Source organism: Podarcis muralis, chromosome 1, assembly GCF_964188315.1.
Source record: "Podarcis muralis chromosome 1, rPodMur119.hap1.1, whole genome shotgun sequence".
Classification (NCBI taxonomy): domain Eukaryota; kingdom Metazoa; phylum Chordata; class Lepidosauria; order Squamata; family Lacertidae; genus Podarcis; species Podarcis muralis.
In genome coordinates, this window is record NC_135655.1 from 20,574,034 (window position 1) to 20,591,731 (window position 17,698).

Sequence of the window (17,698 nt, forward strand, 5' to 3'; positions counted from 1 at the left end):
TTAACAAAAACACACAAAAGAAAGGAAAGCGCTCGTTGCTCCAATCCCTGGAAAAAGAGTCGTGGGTGTTATGGTTGACTAGCAATATGAAGTTGCCTTATACAGAGTCAGACCTAGCTCAGCATTGTCTATTGCAGGGACACAGAACCTCTGGCACTCCAGATATAGATGGACTCTAGCTTCCATCAGCTCCAGACAACATGGCTAGTGGTCAGGGATGATGGGAGATGTTGTCTGGCAATATGTAGAAGGCCACAGGTTCCCCAACCCTGGGCTTCCTTAACTTGACAGTAGGTCTCCAGATCTCATGAAGGGTGTTCTCAAGCCCTGCTCCTTTGAAGAGAAGAGAGCAGTGATTAAAACTGGGATCTTCTGCATCTGCAGCATAGCTTCCAAGTCCCAGCCCTTCCCTGCATAAAGCATCTTCTTTTAATTCCTGTTCTATAAACTGATCTTAGTTGGGCTTTTTTTTTCTTTCCCCTCTTACTCATCACTTCCTTTCTGTTTCTTCTTCATTTCTCCCATCGTCTCCCACCTCTATCTACTATTGCAAAAAAATAATAATGCACACAGAAAGTTAAGTTTTGCTCTAACTTCAGAAGACAACTTCTCATTTTGTATTTGAAACAGAGAAGGGTTCTCCAAATCCTAATTGTGAATTCTCCACATCATGTCTGGTTGTGAATTCTCCAAATCCTATTGAATGTATGACTTGCTACAGCTGTGTCCCATTCTTCAATATGAAGAAGCTCAAAGCAGCATTTTAGCTGCACAACAATCACACCAAGCAGGTTAAGTTGAATAAGCCCAAACCCACTTAATTGGCTTCGTTGTTTGAGTGGGGATTGGAACTTACATTCCCATATCTCCCCAATCAAGGCACCTAAACATTTATAAAAGCATGTCATAACTATACTATATCAAGGTTCTTAATTTGCACATCACAATGAATCGGTGTTCCCGGTTTGTGTTGTGCTGCTTGATCACCCCTGCTTTGCTCCTCCCCTCCAGCATGAGCAAAACAAACCTTGTAATGGAGATGGTGATACTGCCAGTCACTACAACCCAGCCTTTTTTAACCTTGGGTCCCCAGATGTTGTTGGACTACAACTCCCACCATCCCTAGCTAGCAGCACAGGGATGATGGGACTTGTAGTCCAACAACTTCTGGGGGTCCAAGGTTGAGAAAGGCTGCTGTAGACCAAGGTCTAACTTGGTGGAAGGCAGATTCCTATGTTCCTATGATACTCCAACGTCCTTGCAGAATTGAATGTACCAATTGGCTGAGAAAGAAATACTTTCAGGGATTGAAAGCAGATGTTGTCTGTGCCTCTGACCCACAATGCCTGGCATATATGCTCAGTGGGAGGGTGGGTGACTAATTTATGGAAAACTGCAGAAGTCCAGGCAAAAATGAGTCATGCAAGAAAACAGCCTATTTTACTCAATTCCAAAACTGTGTTCTGCGGTTCAAAAACTTATCTGTGCAATGTGGGGTTTGTAACAGTTGATTTGCTTCCTGAAGGGAGAGCAGCGTGGAGATGGAGTTGTTGGTCAGTCTTCTCAGATTCAGGCAAGCCTTTGCATAACTGGTATTTTCTTTTTGTCAGGGTTGTTTTGCAATACGATGCACTCAGGGCCGATGGAGTTATTGAAAGAAGCTGAATGGCTGGATCATCTAGGAGCAGTTTTAATTATCCTGGAGCACATGGCTTTGAGATCCTTCCAAAATTTTGATGCCCAGAGCGATTTTGATCAGATAGTCTTCTCTAATAAGTTTTCTCGCGGTACAAACAAGAACAGCATTAGCATAGTTGCGCTTTCATCCTACAATTAATGCTGCTACCATGCCATTAAGGATATGACTGTGCTTTTGGCACGGGGCATCCTGCAGGACTTGCAATTGATTTCTAACTTCAGAAACAATTACCGGTAAGCTTTGCCACAAAGCCCCCTGCTGGTTTGCCAGGTGATCTGTTATTAAGGTTTGCAAAAAGTACGCTCAAAAGAGCAATAGTTTTTAACTTTTTGCAGGTAGGCTGGTGAATTCAGCCACAGCAGTATGCTTCTGCATGCTGCATGAAAAAGGATAAACAGAGCTTACACCTATTTGCTTTTATTTGATTTAACGTAATTTATATGCTGCTCGATTGTAGCAAAACCCTGTAAGCGGTTTACAAGAAAAAAGTTGTGCATACCAATCCTAGTGACTCCCATGTTGCGCCCTTGAATTGCTGCGCCGTGTTATATTAATGCTGTCAACTCCCAGCGTTAGGCGTATCTTTGAATAATTGTAACGATGCAGCAAGGATCACTCAATTAAAAACGTTGTGGGTGGGATTCAACTAAGGAGCTGCGTCAGCAGAAGCCTGAAATTGGCTGGGGGTGGGTAGGTGGGAGGACCCCCAGAACAGTGAGCAGGGGGAACAGAGAGGAGATTTTTCCACCTGGCAAACTGCAGTGTTTTAATTCCACCCCTTGTAACTTACCAGTAACTGCCATTGTCCAATATTTTAATTTTTTTCCATTTCTAGGGGAAAGGGGCATTTGTGTATTAGTAACCTTAACTTTAAGGGACGCGGGTGGCGCTGTGGGTTAAACCACAGAGCCTAGGACTTGCCGATCAGAAGGTTGGCGGTTCGAATCCCCGCGACAGGGTGAGCTCCCGTTGCTCGGTCCCTGCTCCTGCCCACCTAGCAGTTTGAAAGCATGTCAAAGTGCAAGTAGATAAATAGGTAACCTTACCTTCCTCTGGCGGGAAGGTAAACGGCGTTTCCGTGCACTGCTCTGGTTCGCCAGAAGCAGCTTAGTCATGCTGGCCACATGACCTGGAAGCTGTACGCCGGCTCCCTCAGCCAATAAAGCGAGATGAGCGCCGCAACCCCAGAGTCAGTCACGACTGGACCTAATGGACCTTTACCTTTAACCTTAACTTTTACTACATTGCTTTGTGGGTCTTATCAAAGCTAACCAGTGCTGCTGAAATGTTAAAACAGGATTTGTGGCTATCATACAGGAAAGAGTAACCAGCATGCATTATAAAAGCAATAACAGCAACAGCTATTCTTTTCAATCACTTAATGCGTTGGGGAAATCCCCGAGATGAAAGTAATCTATGAGATTGTCTCGTGTTGCATTTCCCCGCCAGTTTTCTAAGCAATATTAAAATGAAACTTAATCTGTATTTAGGGTGGTTGGGTGTCCTACATTTCAGAGGACGGGGCTCTGTTTTAACAGCTGCCGGAAGACAGTCCTCTATTTGAAGACATCCTTTATTTGAAGAGCTGTCCGGTCAAAGTCTGATTTAAAGATAAAGAACCCTAAGAAGGGAGCATAGGGGCCATGAAGTGACCTCTCAGCAGGTAGCAGGTAACTTCAGGATGACAGACTGACTGAGCAGGCAGACAGGTCACCAAGTCAACCGTCCTTTGAAATACAGTTTTTGCCCAGTGTTAGCAGACGCATGCCCCTAGTTTTGAAGTGCTCTGAATCTTGATTGCTGTCTGCAGTAGGAGAGGAACTAATTCAATCTGGTGATACCAGGTAAACATCAGTGCAAGAGCTGTTCTGTCCTTTGATATATTGATAATATAACTCTTATTTCAGGGAAGTGAAGCTGGCTTCATAGATTTGGGCTGTTTTCACCAGACACCTGCTAAGGATTACAGCCTGAAAGTTGAAGGTAAGTTCCATGTAATGTTTACTGGCAGTTCTGAAAGATCTAGCAAAATGCCCATATATATTTTTTTACGAGCTGGATGTATGTAAAGGGAGGGTCTGCACAATGCAGATAACCCGTGGCTGTCTTTTTCAGATTACAAAAGGCATGGTTATTCAGGAGGCTTTTGTCTGCTAAGTATCTGCTGTTCTTTTTTTAATGTAACGTTTAGCTGCAGTCTGTGCCTTTTTACTGTGTTTTTTGAACTATTTGATGGTTCCTTTTTTGTTGCATTTCATGACATTGCCATTTTAAAGAACAGAATAGTGTTATAAGAAAAAACTGCTTTTTCCCCCTTATGGGGTATCCAAGATCCCGTATAGAGTCCTTATGTAGTTTCTCTATCGGTAGGAGAAAATAACAGAGGCCAACCAGAGAATATTGAGAAGCAAAGCAGCTAGTAAGCATGATCTTTATTAAACTGTTGCAACAGGGTCCCCTGCTCACCCCATACAGGGAGGGAGGAGAGGAACCCAGAACATTGGTGTGCAAGCTTTTATATAGAATTTTGAAATTGCCTACCCTTGTAGCTCAAGACCACTCCCCAAAACATCATATATACATCACAGAAAGAGGTGGTCCCCAGCAGAAATTTGAGTGTGTTGCTTCTCTCCTGTCTGCCAGGGTATCTGATAATGCCTTATCTGACTGCCTTTTCTGGGTAGCCTGGCCATTCCTTTGAGATGGTAAATACTTAGTTCCTGAATCTCTTACGCATATTGATAGTGTGCTCAGCTTAATAGATACTTGCCAGACTGTATTTACAGGGAGGTGTAAGCCCCTACAGTCCAAAGACAATTGGAAAGCTTTTCCCATTTCCTTCCTCCTTGCAGAGGAATATTTGAGGTCAATTTGGGAGAGTCAAAATGGCTTCAGGATTGTTCTCCTGTACTATTTCAGACGCGTGGTTTATATACTTATGTATGTGTTTGCTTGTACATTTATGAATATATATATATATATATATATATATATATATATATATATATAACCTCAGAATTCCTATAACAATAAAAATCTCAATCTTAATGTAAATAAATAACATGCATATGCATAGAGTTTCTGGGCATTTTGCATCGGATATCCCTTTTCCACTCAGCTCCTCGATAAGGCGCCACTTGGCATTTTTACCCCGCCCTTTCCTCCAAGCAAGCATTTCAAGGAATTGTGCAGTAGTGGAGGCAGTGCAGTGTAGTGGTTAGAGTTTCGGGCTAGGTTCCCCCACCTCAAAGGAGCCTCTTCTATAAATGAAGCACAACTGGACAGGAATCAGCAAGTTCACTTCAGAATGAAAGGAAGGAAGGAGCAGCATCCCTATGTCATCCAAGCAGCCTCAAAAGTTCTTATTATCTAGATTAGTACTAACAAGTGTGATAATTATCTCAGATCATTTGATCCAGACAATCCTATGGACATCGGCCAGTTCCAGGCTGTCGCCTGTGTATAACATTTGACACACTCCAGCATATTTTGAGTAGCTTTCTCCGAAGGAAACTCTGAGCGCTGATCATTTCCAATGGAAAATGCTCTGAAAAAGTTGTTATGCTGGAAAATGCTAGGATTGCTCCAGCTAAGGTTTACTCAGCGTAGACCTATTTAAAGTCATTAGGCCCAGGTTAGCCATGCCCATTAATTTCAGTGGGTAAATTTTAGTTGACAGTAATCCATTATCTCAAACAGGGACCAAGGTCAATTTCCTGCAGTGTTTCCTATCTCCACGTTTTTATACAGTATTTGTGTAAGAATTGGGTTTTGGATGGCAGTCAAGTGTGGAACGTGGGGTAATCTGAGACATGCTGGAGCTATTTAGGAGCCTTGTACAGTATAGATGTTTGGCTTACATGTGTATTTAAAAAAGGAGTGCCAGGCATTTTCAGAAGCCCGTTTTTGTTTTGTTTTTCATCCGAACAGCTTTGGTAACAAAGAGTGGATTAGGAAACACATTATGAAGCATTGCCATTCTTTCTCAGACTGAGCACTTCTCCAGATTTTGAATTGCAATTTCAGATCACAGAAGTCCAACTGTAAATATGTGACGTTTTAAAAAGCATACAAAATGTGTATTTCAGGGGGAAAGCGCTGAAATGTGTACAATGTGTACAATTTCATGCATTCTTTCTGAAAGTCTGCAGAAAGCAGGATAAACATGTCTGAGCACCAGTAAAACTGACATGCGACAGGCTTTTGTTGGTCCATCCCATCTTTATTTGGTAAAGCCGTGTTGATAGATCGAGATGTAGGTATTCTGTTTGCATCAGCTTTTACACTGGCCTTTGGAAATGCAAACATGTACAAACAACTTGTGGGAATGTTCAGGGAGGCAGGAGAGGATATATTGTTTCATAATATCCTTCCTAACTTGCACTAGCAAGTTCTAGTTACAGGTGAGTAGCCGTGTTGGTCTGCTGTAGTTGAAACAAAATAAAAAAAAATTCCTTCCAGTAGCACCTTAGAGACCAACTAAGTTTGTTATTGGTATGAGCTTTCTTGTGCATGAACGCTTCTTCAGTTCTATAACTTAGCAGAGTTTTGACATTCCCGTTTTAAATACACAGTGGTTAGCTTGTTCCAAGCTCGTTTAAGTTTCTCAATATAGGATTCCTGGTAATCCTCTTTACTCCCCCTTAAAAAGAATAGACACAACACAGTCTTGTGTAAAAGTATAAAAGATGTTTACTCACACATTCAGTTCACAGATGGATCCTTGAAGGCAGACTTAGTTACAAAGTATATACACGTGGAATCTATCCCATAAGGAGATAGTCCCTTTGTGCTCTGTTGGCTGGAAGCAAAAAGAGCTTTTGCTTCTATGAGGAATGGAGGCAGAGAGAGAGAGAGTGGGCTTTGTTCCTGGTCCTTTTGTCACCTGGACAGGTTAGGTCTCACCCATCTCTAGTCACATGCAGAGGAAGTTTGTCCCAGCCCAGGAGGAAACAGGAAGTTTTCTACTGGCTGATGCAAACATCCCGTTTCATGTCCACTCTAGGAAAGTTGAACTTGACTGCTATGTGTTTCACATCCCATACAACTAAGCAGGTAAAACTACCAAACTAAATTAAAACACCAGCTGGTGCAACATGTGTACAAAATATAAAAATAAAAACACCACTAAGCAGATAAAAATCACCATGCTCAATCAGAATTTTAAAATTCTACAATTTAAAATTCAGGACATTGTTGAGATACTTGGTTGCCAAGGATTTTGAAGTTTTTGCTGTGACAACCTTTTCTTGATCTGCAAGATCTTGATCCATCCCTCCTTGGGTGAGATGGTAGAGCCATGTCAGTTAAGCCACTTTTGAACCACTTTTAAAAAGCTATGGTTTTCCCAGTAGTGATGTATGGAAGTGAGTGCTGGACCATAAAGAAGGCTGATCGCCGAAGAATTGATGCTTTTGAATTATGGTGCTGGAGGAGACTTCAGGAAATCAGCCCTGAGTGCTCACTGGAAGGACACATCGTGAAGTTGAGGCTCCAATACTTTGGCCACCTCATGAGAAGAGAAGACTCCCTGGAAAAGACCCTGATGTTGGGAAAGATGGAGGGCACAAGGAGAAGGGGACGACAGAGGACGAGTTGGTTGGACAGTGTTCTCGAAGCTACCAGCATGAGTTTGACCAAACTGTGGGAGGCAGTGGAAGACAGGAGTGCCTGGCATGCTCTAGTCCATGGGGTCACAAAGAGTTGGTCACGACTAAACGACTAAACAACAACGACAACAACTTTGTAGTGTAAATGTGCTGCCAGTGGACAAAACAGTTTCAGCCAATGCACTTGAGCGTGTCTTCCATTTGAAATGCTTAAACTACCCAACTGCCCCTTCATGTCTACTTTCTCCTGCATTAATGAGCAGCCCAAAACAAATCCACCTCTACGCTTATGTAATAAGACAATACAGACACAAAAATAACTCCCCAAAATACACAGAACACCAGCGGTGACGTTTTGCAAGGTTCTCAGGATTGCATGACAAATATTGACAATGAAGGTGTCAGCGCACCTTCTCAAGGATCACTTGTTCCAGTGTCAATATAGTTAAATGGTATACTTAGAAGAAAACACTGCTCTGGATTTTGCAGTGCCTTGGATAATAAAAAAAGTTTCTGAGTACAATCATACCTTGGAAGTTGAATGGAATTTGTTCCAGAAGTCCATTCAACTTCCAAAATGTTTGGAAACCAAAGTGCGGCTTCTGATTGGCTGCAGGAAGCTCCTGCAGCCAATCAGAAGCCGCAGAAGCCCTGTCGGAAGTTCAGCTTCCAAAAATAGTTCACAAACCAGAACAATCACTTCCGGGTTTGCGGCATTGGGAGCCAAAACGTCCGAGTACCAAGGCATTCTGCATCCAAGGTATGACGGTATAATGCATATTTGGACTGCCCCCCCCCCACTTCTGCATAAACAATTTTAAATACCTTTCTGTGGTTGTTATTTGAATTTATATCCCGCTCTTTCTTCCAAATGAGCCAGCAAACAATAAGCAATAAAATGATTTTAAAAAACCTTTAAAACAATTCCAGTTCAGATGCAGACAGGGAAACATCTCAGTTTCAAAGGTATTCCATAAGCACCAAAAAGGCAACAGAAATAGCACTTTTGAATCATAGAATGGTAGCATTGTAAGGGCCTGTTGTTGTTTAGTCGTGTAGACCAGAGCACATCAAACACTCCTGTCTTCCACTGCCTCCCGTAGTTTGGTTAATCTCACGTTGGTGACTTTGAGAACACTGTCCAACCATCTTGTCCTCTGTCATCCCCTTCTCCATGTGCCTTCAATCTTTCCTAACATCAGGGTCTTTTCCAGGGAGTCTTCTCTTCTCATGAGGTGGCCAAAGTATTGGAGCCTCAGCTTCTGGATCTGTCCTTCCAGTGAGCTTGTAAGGGCCTATATGTTCCCTATATTGTGCAGAATTGACCTCCTGATATCCTGGCCTATTGAGATGTTTTGCCCTTATGTGAACAAGCTCCAAAGAACCACAGACCCTCGTACAGATTCCAGATTCTACCCTCCCCTGGCCGCATGCCATAATTCTCAATTTCCTAACCTTGTTTGTGACAGACCATAGTTTTCTAGGTTGTCTGAACAGTAAACTATGGTTAGAGCTTGCCTGCAGACTAGGATCACAAATCAGGATCGTAGGCTGGATTGCAAATAAGGCTCTTGTTTATGAAATGCCCTGAATTTTTGGCTAGCTATGCAGTCATTGATCGTAGCTAGTTCCTGCAGTTCACTTTGCTAAGATTAGTCATTTAAATTAAGTTGCCACTTAACTGAAAATGTAGGCCTCTGGGCTGGGCTTGTGCTTCTCCAATAATTTTTGTAGTGTCTAGTGTTTGAGATGGTGAAAGCATTGGGGTGGCCCATGGTGCTTTGTGATGGGGCAGCCTTTCTCAACTTGTGGGTCCCCAGATGTTGTTGAACTACAACTCCCATCACCCCTAGCTAGCAAGGCCAGAGCTCAGTGGTGTTGGGAGTTGCAGTTCAACAACATCTGGGGATCCACAGATTGAGAACCGCTGTATGGGGGAAGGGAAAAACATCTCTGATAAGATCTCTGTTTTTCTCAGAAAGGAAAAGCCAACCGCGGGGGGGGGGGGCATACTTAAAATGTGTGTCTGTCTGAGCAGTATATTCACACAGTTAAAAACAGGGCACTTTGAGACAGGGGGAAGAAGGACAAACCCAAAACATGAAGTAGAAAGCCAAACAGATTACTCGTTATTCTCTTCTCTTTTTAACGCTTGTTGTATATAGAGTAACTGGGAAGTGAAACAAGCACAGATAATTACATTAAGCTCCCGTGTGCCCTGCTGACAGCTGCATCTGGGATGCTTTCACATCTGCCAAGGCCTGCTGCTGATGCATTCTGGGAAATTAAAAAGAGTTTATAGCCCCAGCTCTGCAGTGCTACTAGGCACTCTGCCCCCACAGCCAGATAAACCTGACAGGGGCCGCTGATAGGCAAAGGGACCAAGGGACCTTTGCTCAGCGCACCCTCAAATGTGAATCTAGATCTGGTCCCAGGTCTTTAAGTCTTTAAGGCCTTATACAGATCCTATGGACAGTTGTACTTACAACTGTCCAGAGTCTTTTCGGTGGTGGCTCCCAGATTTTGAACTCCCTCCTTAGGAAAGCTAGACTGGCTCACTTCTTGCTGTCTTTCCACCGGCAGGTGAAAACCTTCTTGTTCCAACAGGCTTTGGGGAACTGACCGCTTTTAATGAAAGGGCTGGTGTTGTGCTGTTTTCATTGTAATTATTGGCATGGTGTTAATATATTTATGTATATAGCTTTAATTCTATGAGTGTTTAATTGGGTTTTTTAATGGTTGCTTTTTCTATGTTTTTAGTGGTCCTTATTCTTATCTGTATGCCACCTTGAGTCCCGTAAGGACTGTGAATAGCTCAGCTGGTAGAGCATGAGACTCAGAATCTCTGGGCCATGGGTTCAAGCCCCACATAGGGCAAAGGATTCCTGCATTATAGGGGGTTGGACTAGATGACCTCCGTTGTCCCTTCCAATGCTACAATTCTTGGATTCTAGGATTGCAGTGTAAAAAGGCAAGGTATAAATAGATAAAGAAAAGCAAGCAAGCAAACAAACATGCTTGAATAGTGGGACTTAGACAGAAGGTAACTGAGGTGGTACCTGTGGCAGAGACTGGGATCAGGCCTCAGACTTGAGTCTTCCTCCCCTGATGTCTTTACTGTCAGGAGAAACTGCTGAATTAACAAAGAGATTCTGCAATCATTTAAAGACATCACAAAATGAAGTCATGATGGTAGTTCTAAATTTGATGGAATTTCGCTTCTCTGTTGATCAGGACAGTGTTCACGTTTCCCAAAGCCTTTTCTTGTTGCATTTCTTGTTACCTTCCCTCTGTAACCAAACCATCATATAGCAGACACAGAGAACGTCCAGCCCAGTGGCCTTAACTAGGTCCAACACAAGCCAAACTTTGCCTGCAGGGCTATTTCACCTGCTCTGGACCTGACATCATGTGTGGTGTCAAGTGAGGCGCAATGAGGAATGTGGCTCCAAAGGAACGTTTGGGAGCTGAAAGTGAGCTCCCAGCCGTTCTTCTGCAAGCTGGGTTCGCAAACAGTGCCAAGTTCATGGGGTGGGGGTGGGGGGCTCACTGTCGCCGCCAATTAGGTGATCAGCTATCAGCCACCCCCGCTTGTCTGTTTGCAAGATAAAAATGCTTAAGAACCCCTTGCTCAGGCAGTCAAAGGTATTGCGGAGGCTGCTGGCTTTCCATCATTAGGGAGATTACTGATTAATAGTCCTTAATAGACAGTCAATGTCTCTGGAAGGAAACTAATGCTTAGAATTAGTGCCAGAGAGAGGTATTGGCCTCTGTGGAAGGAGGGACACAAAGTTATTTGAAAATTAAGGGTGGGAGGGGGAGAGATTTGGATAGAAATAGCCATTTTTTGTTTTCTGTTTTCCCCCCAGTTTTGAACTTTATTTTTGAACTAAGCTGTGTAGGGCTCTTCTTAGACATAATGTAGTTATGCTCACTGTCACTGGCAAACAGAGAGCCAAATATGTTGGGGGTGACCAAAGCAGTTTCTGTGCCAAAACCGGCCCTAAACCCCGATTGAAATGGAGCCAGAAAATCAGTTTCTTCCAAAAGCGCCCGGATCTGGTCTGCGACCATTCGCTCCAGAACCTTGCTCAGGAAAGGGAGATTAGTAACTGGCTGGTAGTTAGTTAGGTTTTCTGATTCCAGGAAAGGTTTCTTAAGGAGTGGGTTTACCAAAGCCTCCTTCAAACAGGCAGGGACCACCCCCCCCTTAAAGAGGCATTGATCACCTCCCTGGCCCAGTAAAATTCTTCAGCTGACACAGCGAAGCTTGGGCAATTGCAGATTCCCATCCGTGTGGAGGCTTCTTGGAGGCAGGTTTTATATACACCACTCAAAACTATTTCCCTTTGTTCTTCACTATGAGGAAATATACCCTGTCCCTAGATGAACCCTGCCCACTTGAAGGCAAGTTTCACCTTGTGTGACAGGTTTGAAAGCTTTACGTGCCCAGAGGATGTTTGTTGTAATGAAGCCTCGCAACTGAAAGTTTGGGGCATGCCAGCCAGCAGAGAGAAGGCATAAGAGCATGAGGCAAGCCCTGCTGGATCTGGCCAATAGCTCCAAAAGTCCAGCATCCTGATCTCACAGTGGCTGGCCGGAAGCCCATGGGTAGCCTGCAAGCTTGGACATGAGCAAAACAGCACTTTCACCTGCCTGCAGTTTGCAACTGGTATTCAGAGGTGCACTGCCAATCTGCATGTGAACTTGGTTCAGACATGGCGCTGGTTCAAAACGGCATACCAGATTTGGCATGAGCAGAAAGCGTTTTCCCCTGGCATGGAGGTGCACAAATGGTGCAGATAATTGGCACATTTGCACACTTGAGGAGAAGCTACAGAAATCCTGTTTTGGAATCAGCAAAGAGCAAGGAACTGGAAGTATGTAGTGCTTATTGGATTTTAATTCCCCCCATCCACGTACCACAGTGTCCCAAGCAGAGATGGAACAATCAGCCTATTTCATGTCCGTTTCTCACTGGTAAATCAGTCCCATCCTGTTTCTATATCCGACTGCAAGTTTTGTTTTGTTTTCTAAATGTTGCACAAAAAGTGCATTATTTTTTAACATATCCCTCCCATGCACATTTTATATGCAATTTGTTTCTCCAGATTTGCCTTTTTAAAGGAGATGGCCATAGAATTCAGAGAACTGAACTGCGTTCCGATTTGCATATCAGTCCAGGAAACATGTAGCAGGTTGCTTGCCTTAAAAAAAATGGACTGAAATCCATTGAGTATCCTTAGTCCAAAGTGGTTCTGCACTAGAGTAATGCCTCAGGAAAGTAAGCTTGTTCAAACTCCTCTCTCTCCTGTAGTTTCATCTAATGCAATGACCCAGCAGCCACAGGATGAATTTGACAGCAGCGTGGAGAAGGCAGTAGATTGGATGAAGACCATTCAGGAGAGACTGCGGATCAATGACAACACCAAGGGACCTAGGTCTGCCCTGGAGGCCAGGCTAAGAGACACAGAGGTACACACACACACACACACACACACACACACACACACAGAACTGCTTTCCTTCAGACATTTTTTTCAGATGTAATATTGTTACTGCTGTGATTACCATCTGGACCTGCCCTGACATTGAGATCTTTGTCTGAGGACCTGCTCCACATGTGCTCCCCAGTGCTATTTTTCTAGAAAAAGAGGTGCCAGAACTCGCCATGAGTGCCTCCCATGTTCTCTTATAATATCAATGGCACCCCCTTGAGAGGTGCCAGAACTGAGTTCTGGTGAGTTCCAGCTGGAAAAAAAGCCCTGGCTGTAGGCATCTGAAAGCACATCCTTCTGATTTAATCACAATCCAGTCCTCTGTGCCCTGTCTTTTTCTCCTATTAAATGATTAAATTAGCTAATGGTTAATTCATATCTGCAGTCATGGTTACATACAGAAATTAGTCTTGCTAATGTCTCAATCTCGTTGGCTGTTGGCTTTTTAAATAACTTGGCTCCAAAGTTGCTGTTTCTGAGCTGGGCAGTTTATAGTCATACTTGATTTATATGATTTATATTCCATTAATCTGTTAATGAAATCTTCAACCAAGGAAAGCACAGATTATTATTTTTTTAAAAGCATGAAAAACGAGAATGTCATCATTGCAACAGATTTTCTCAAGAACACTTATTCACCTTCCCATTACTGCGAGCGCTAATGAGTTCTGAAACCTGGCTTCAGGTTTATTTATAGATCTTCCTTTTGTTACCTAGTGCAGTTTTATATTCTGGGATTGGCTCCTGGGAATTTTAATTAGTTCTATAGAAACACACCCTGGTGTACGGGGAGATGCAACCTAAGGTTTAATTTAGACATCATGGCCATACCATGGTGTGGCTATCAGATAAGTGTTGCAATGATCACATGCTCCCTTCTCTCCTCATATGCTCTGATTCTCTCATCTTACCTCTCCTGAGCTACAATTCCTAGAGTTCCTGGGGAAGTGGGATTCATTATTAAGTCCCTCTGGGAATTGTAGCTCTCTTAATGGAACCGGGATCTAACAACTCTCAGCACCCTACTACACTTCCCAGAATTCGTTGGTGGAAACCATGGCTGTTTAAAGTGACTTTAAAAGCATAGTGCAGATGGGGCCTTAGGTTGCATGCACACCATACATTTAAAGCACATCACCTCCCCACAAAGAATCCTGGGAATTGTATTTTATCCCTCACAGTGCTACAATTCCTGGCGCCCTTAACATAGCACGGTTCCCATGATGCTTTGGGGGGAAAGTCATGCATGTTAAATGTGCTTTAAATGTACAGTGCATACCCAGCCTTCACCTCAAAAGTTCTGCTACCCTACAGGCATTAATTTGGGGGGGTGTCCCCCCACATCATTTGGCTTCCTTGTGCCCTTGTACAGTGGTACCTCTGGTTGCGAACAGGATCCATTCCGAAGCCTTGTTCACATCATGAGCAGAACGCAACCCGCGTCTGCGCACGCGCAGGTCGCAATTCGCCGCTTCTGCGCATGCACGTGACATAATTCTGAGCATCTGCGCATGCGCGAGTGGCGATACCTGGAAGTAACCCGTTCCGTTACTTCTGGGTCGCCACGGAACTCAACCTGAAAAGACGTAACCTGAACCGAATGTAACAAGAGGTATGACTGTATTTATGGATCAACCTGTGGAAGCCTGATTCGTACATAGCAATAATTAGATCAACTCAATTAACAGCCAGCTCCCTGGAAGCCTGCCACAGGGTTGTGCTGCAGCTTCGGGCCTGCTTGGATATTGATTTATTTTTTAATATTATTTTCATTTGGTTGGTTGATTGCATTTATATATGCCAACTTCCTGCCAAGGCGCATGCAAGGTGGTTTACAATTTTCAAAACAAATAGTGCAAAATAGCCTCAGGCGTCCTTCAGGGGCTGATGGCACTAGCACAATGACTTAGGCAGCTCCTCTTCTGCCTTCCCTGAGGGACCAAAGGCCTGAGGGGCAAGTATCTCAGCGGTTCTTTAGGGCTGCTGAGAGACCCTTCCCAAACCTGATCATTTTGCAACCCCTAGCCTGGATCTCCTGGCTTCTGCTTTCTCTAAGGGCCCTCTGGTCCTAAGTCTCCACATGAAAGGTGGAATGGGGTTTGCAATGCTCCCCTTCAAAACACCCTATTTGTAGTTTAATTCTTTCTAACAGAAAATCTGTGCGTTGGAACCTGAGGGTCGGTTGAAGATGGACTTGGTTCTCATGAAGGCCGACGCTCTCCTTCAGTGCACCGGCGAGGAAAAGAAACACGAGATATTATCCAAACTAAAGGATATTAAAGCCATGTGGGAAGAGACAGCCATATACATTACGCATTGTCACAGGTAAGATTCCAGCCGTAGGAATGTGCCATTTGCCAAGTCAGACTGTTGGTCTATATAGCTCATTGTTGTCTGCATTGCCTGACGGTCGTTCCCTGAGGTTTCATTCAAAGGGAGATTCTCAGACCTACCTGAAAATGCCAGGGACTGAACATGGGACCTTCTGTGTAGAAAGCCTGATCCACCATCTCTGTCATTTTTTCCAGGGCATCCCAGACTCTGCTTTTGTTCTCCTAGTTTGGCTGTGGGGAATATATAGCCCCTCTAAGGCAGGGGAAGACCCTACCTCAAACACTGTGTTGTCCCCCATATCCAGCAAAACTATCATGACACAACAATATTTAGTTCTCCCTTATAGCACGTCCATAGCAAACGTACAGACCATTTTATCTGTGGTAAGAATCATAGAGCTGGAAGGGATTCCTAGGGTCATATAGTCCAACCTGCTGCAACGCAGGAATCTCAGCTAAAGCAGATGGCCATCCAGCCTCTGCTTCGAAACCTCCAAAGAAGGAGAGTCCACAACCTCCCGAGGGAGACAGTTCCACTTTCAAACAGCTCTTCCTGTCAGAAAGTTTTTCCTGATGTTGAGTCGGAATCTCTTTTCTCGTAACTTGAAGCCATTGGTTCGAGTCCTACCCTCCAGTACAGGAGAAAACAAGCTTGCTCCATCTTCCATGATACATTAGTAGAGGTGGACCAGGCTAGTGGGCCCTACCTTGTGTTTTAGAAGAAGAGTTTGGATTTGATATCCCGCCTCTCATTCCCTTTAAGGAGTCTCAAAGCGGCTAACATTCTCCTTTCCCTTCCTCCCCCACAACAAACACTCTGTGAGGTGAGTGGGGCTGAGAGACTTCAAAGAAGTGTGACTAGCCCAAGGTCACCCAGCAGCTGCATGTGGAGGAGACGCGAACCCGGTTCCCCAGATTACGAGACTACCGCTCTTAACCACTACACCACACTGGCTCACTTTTAATATAACCCTGAGATCCATGAAACAGAGCCTGGTGCTGAAGACCTCACAGGCTGGAGGTTCCCCACTGTGGCTGAAGGACTAATAATAATATTATTAATAATAATGTATTTATTTATACCCTGCCCATCTAGCTGGGTTTCCCCAGCCACTCTGGACGGCTCCCAACAGAATATTAAAAACACGATTAAAACATCAAACATTAAAAACTTCACTAAACAGGGCTGCCTTCAGGTGTCTTCTAAAAGTGAGATAGTTGTTTATTTCCTTGACATCTGATAGGAGGGCGTTCCACAGGGCGGGCACCACTACTGAGAAGGCCCTCTACCTGGTTCCCTGTAACCTCGCTTCTTGCAGTGAGGGAACTGCTAGAAGTCCCTCGTAGCTGGACTTCAGTGTCCGGGCTGAACGATGGGGGTGGAGACCAACCATAGTGACAACAGCAGTATGGGAAGGGAACATGGTCAACTGCTCCGGAAGAGGTCCATCGCTCCCATAACCCAACTCTCTATTTATCCTTTTGCAGCCGTATCGAGTGGGTTTGGCTACACTGGAGCGAATACCTGAAAGCCCAAGATGAATTTTACGTATGGATTCACAACATGAAGGTGACTTTGGAGCCTGACATAGAGCTGCAGCTTGGCCTGAAGGAGAAAGAGTGGCAGCTCAGCCATGCCCAGGTCCTGTTGAACGATGTTCTAAACCAGTCAGCCCTGTTGGAACGGCTGCTGGAAGAAGCCTCTTCCCTCTACAACAGAATTGGGGACCCAAGTGTTGATGAGGACATCCAGAAGAAGATGAAAGAGGAATACGCAGACGTCAAGGATGAAGCACAGGTAAGGAGCACAAGGGATCGTAACAATAAAAATTTATTACCTGCCCATCTGACTGGGTTGCCGCAACCACTCTGGGCGGCTTCCTACATAAAAACGTAATAAAAACCCAGCAGAACATCACGCATTAAAAACTTTCTGAAATAATAATAATCTCCAGTTCAGTAGGCACAACAGGAAGTTTAATGTTGGTCCCAGTCCATCTCTCTCCTAAACTGAGCATTTGAGTTCTTACTCAAAGAGTTTCACTTGCTCACCACTGGGAGCAAACTAATGTTCCCATTTTGTGCCAAAAAAAGTATACTCACTCTTCCTGGCTGCATTCTCCTTATTTTTTTAAAAAAAAACAACACAAAAAGAACTATAACTACTGAAACACAACTTTACGAGTTTCCTGCCAGTTTCTTTTCCATTCAGTTGAGCCAGAAATGGCCTAAAAGGTTTATTGGCAATTCGCTCTTGAAATAATGTAAATAACCACTCAGGGGACATCCTGTCTTAGCTGAAAAGGGATATTTCACTACTTTACTGCAGTGTAGGTTAGTGGGAAGCATCGCTGGTGTTTTCTCTGTGTAACTTGAACCTGGTCTCATAGCAGTTAGTTGGTACATTCCTGACTGAGGCCAACAGAATGATCAATGATGGCGGTAACTGGAAATGGGCAGAAAGCCTGGATGATTTGCAGGAGATCAGTAGGGATTTCTGACTACCAATTGCTTAACAATAGCAGCAAGAAAATGACTCCTGCATCCTAAATTATTCTG

The 17,698-nt window shown here is 44.0% G+C and overlaps 1 protein-coding gene across 1 annotated transcript in view; it reads left to right on the forward strand.

The window, feature by feature from the left end:
• SYNE3 (spectrin repeat containing nuclear envelope family member 3) overlaps positions 1-17,698 on the forward strand; it is an 88,872-nt gene that overhangs the window by 18,574 nt on the left and 52,600 nt on the right. Inside the window, exons 2-5 of the mRNA XM_028716797.2 lie at positions 3,607-3,682; positions 12,626-12,783; positions 14,959-15,131; positions 16,628-16,937. Coding sequence (XP_028572630.2) covers positions 12,640-12,783; positions 14,959-15,131; positions 16,628-16,937 — 627 coding nt within the window. The 5' untranslated portion in view covers positions 3,607-3,682; positions 12,626-12,639. The remainder of the gene's footprint in view (positions 1-3,606; positions 3,683-12,625; positions 12,784-14,958; positions 15,132-16,627; positions 16,938-17,698) is intronic.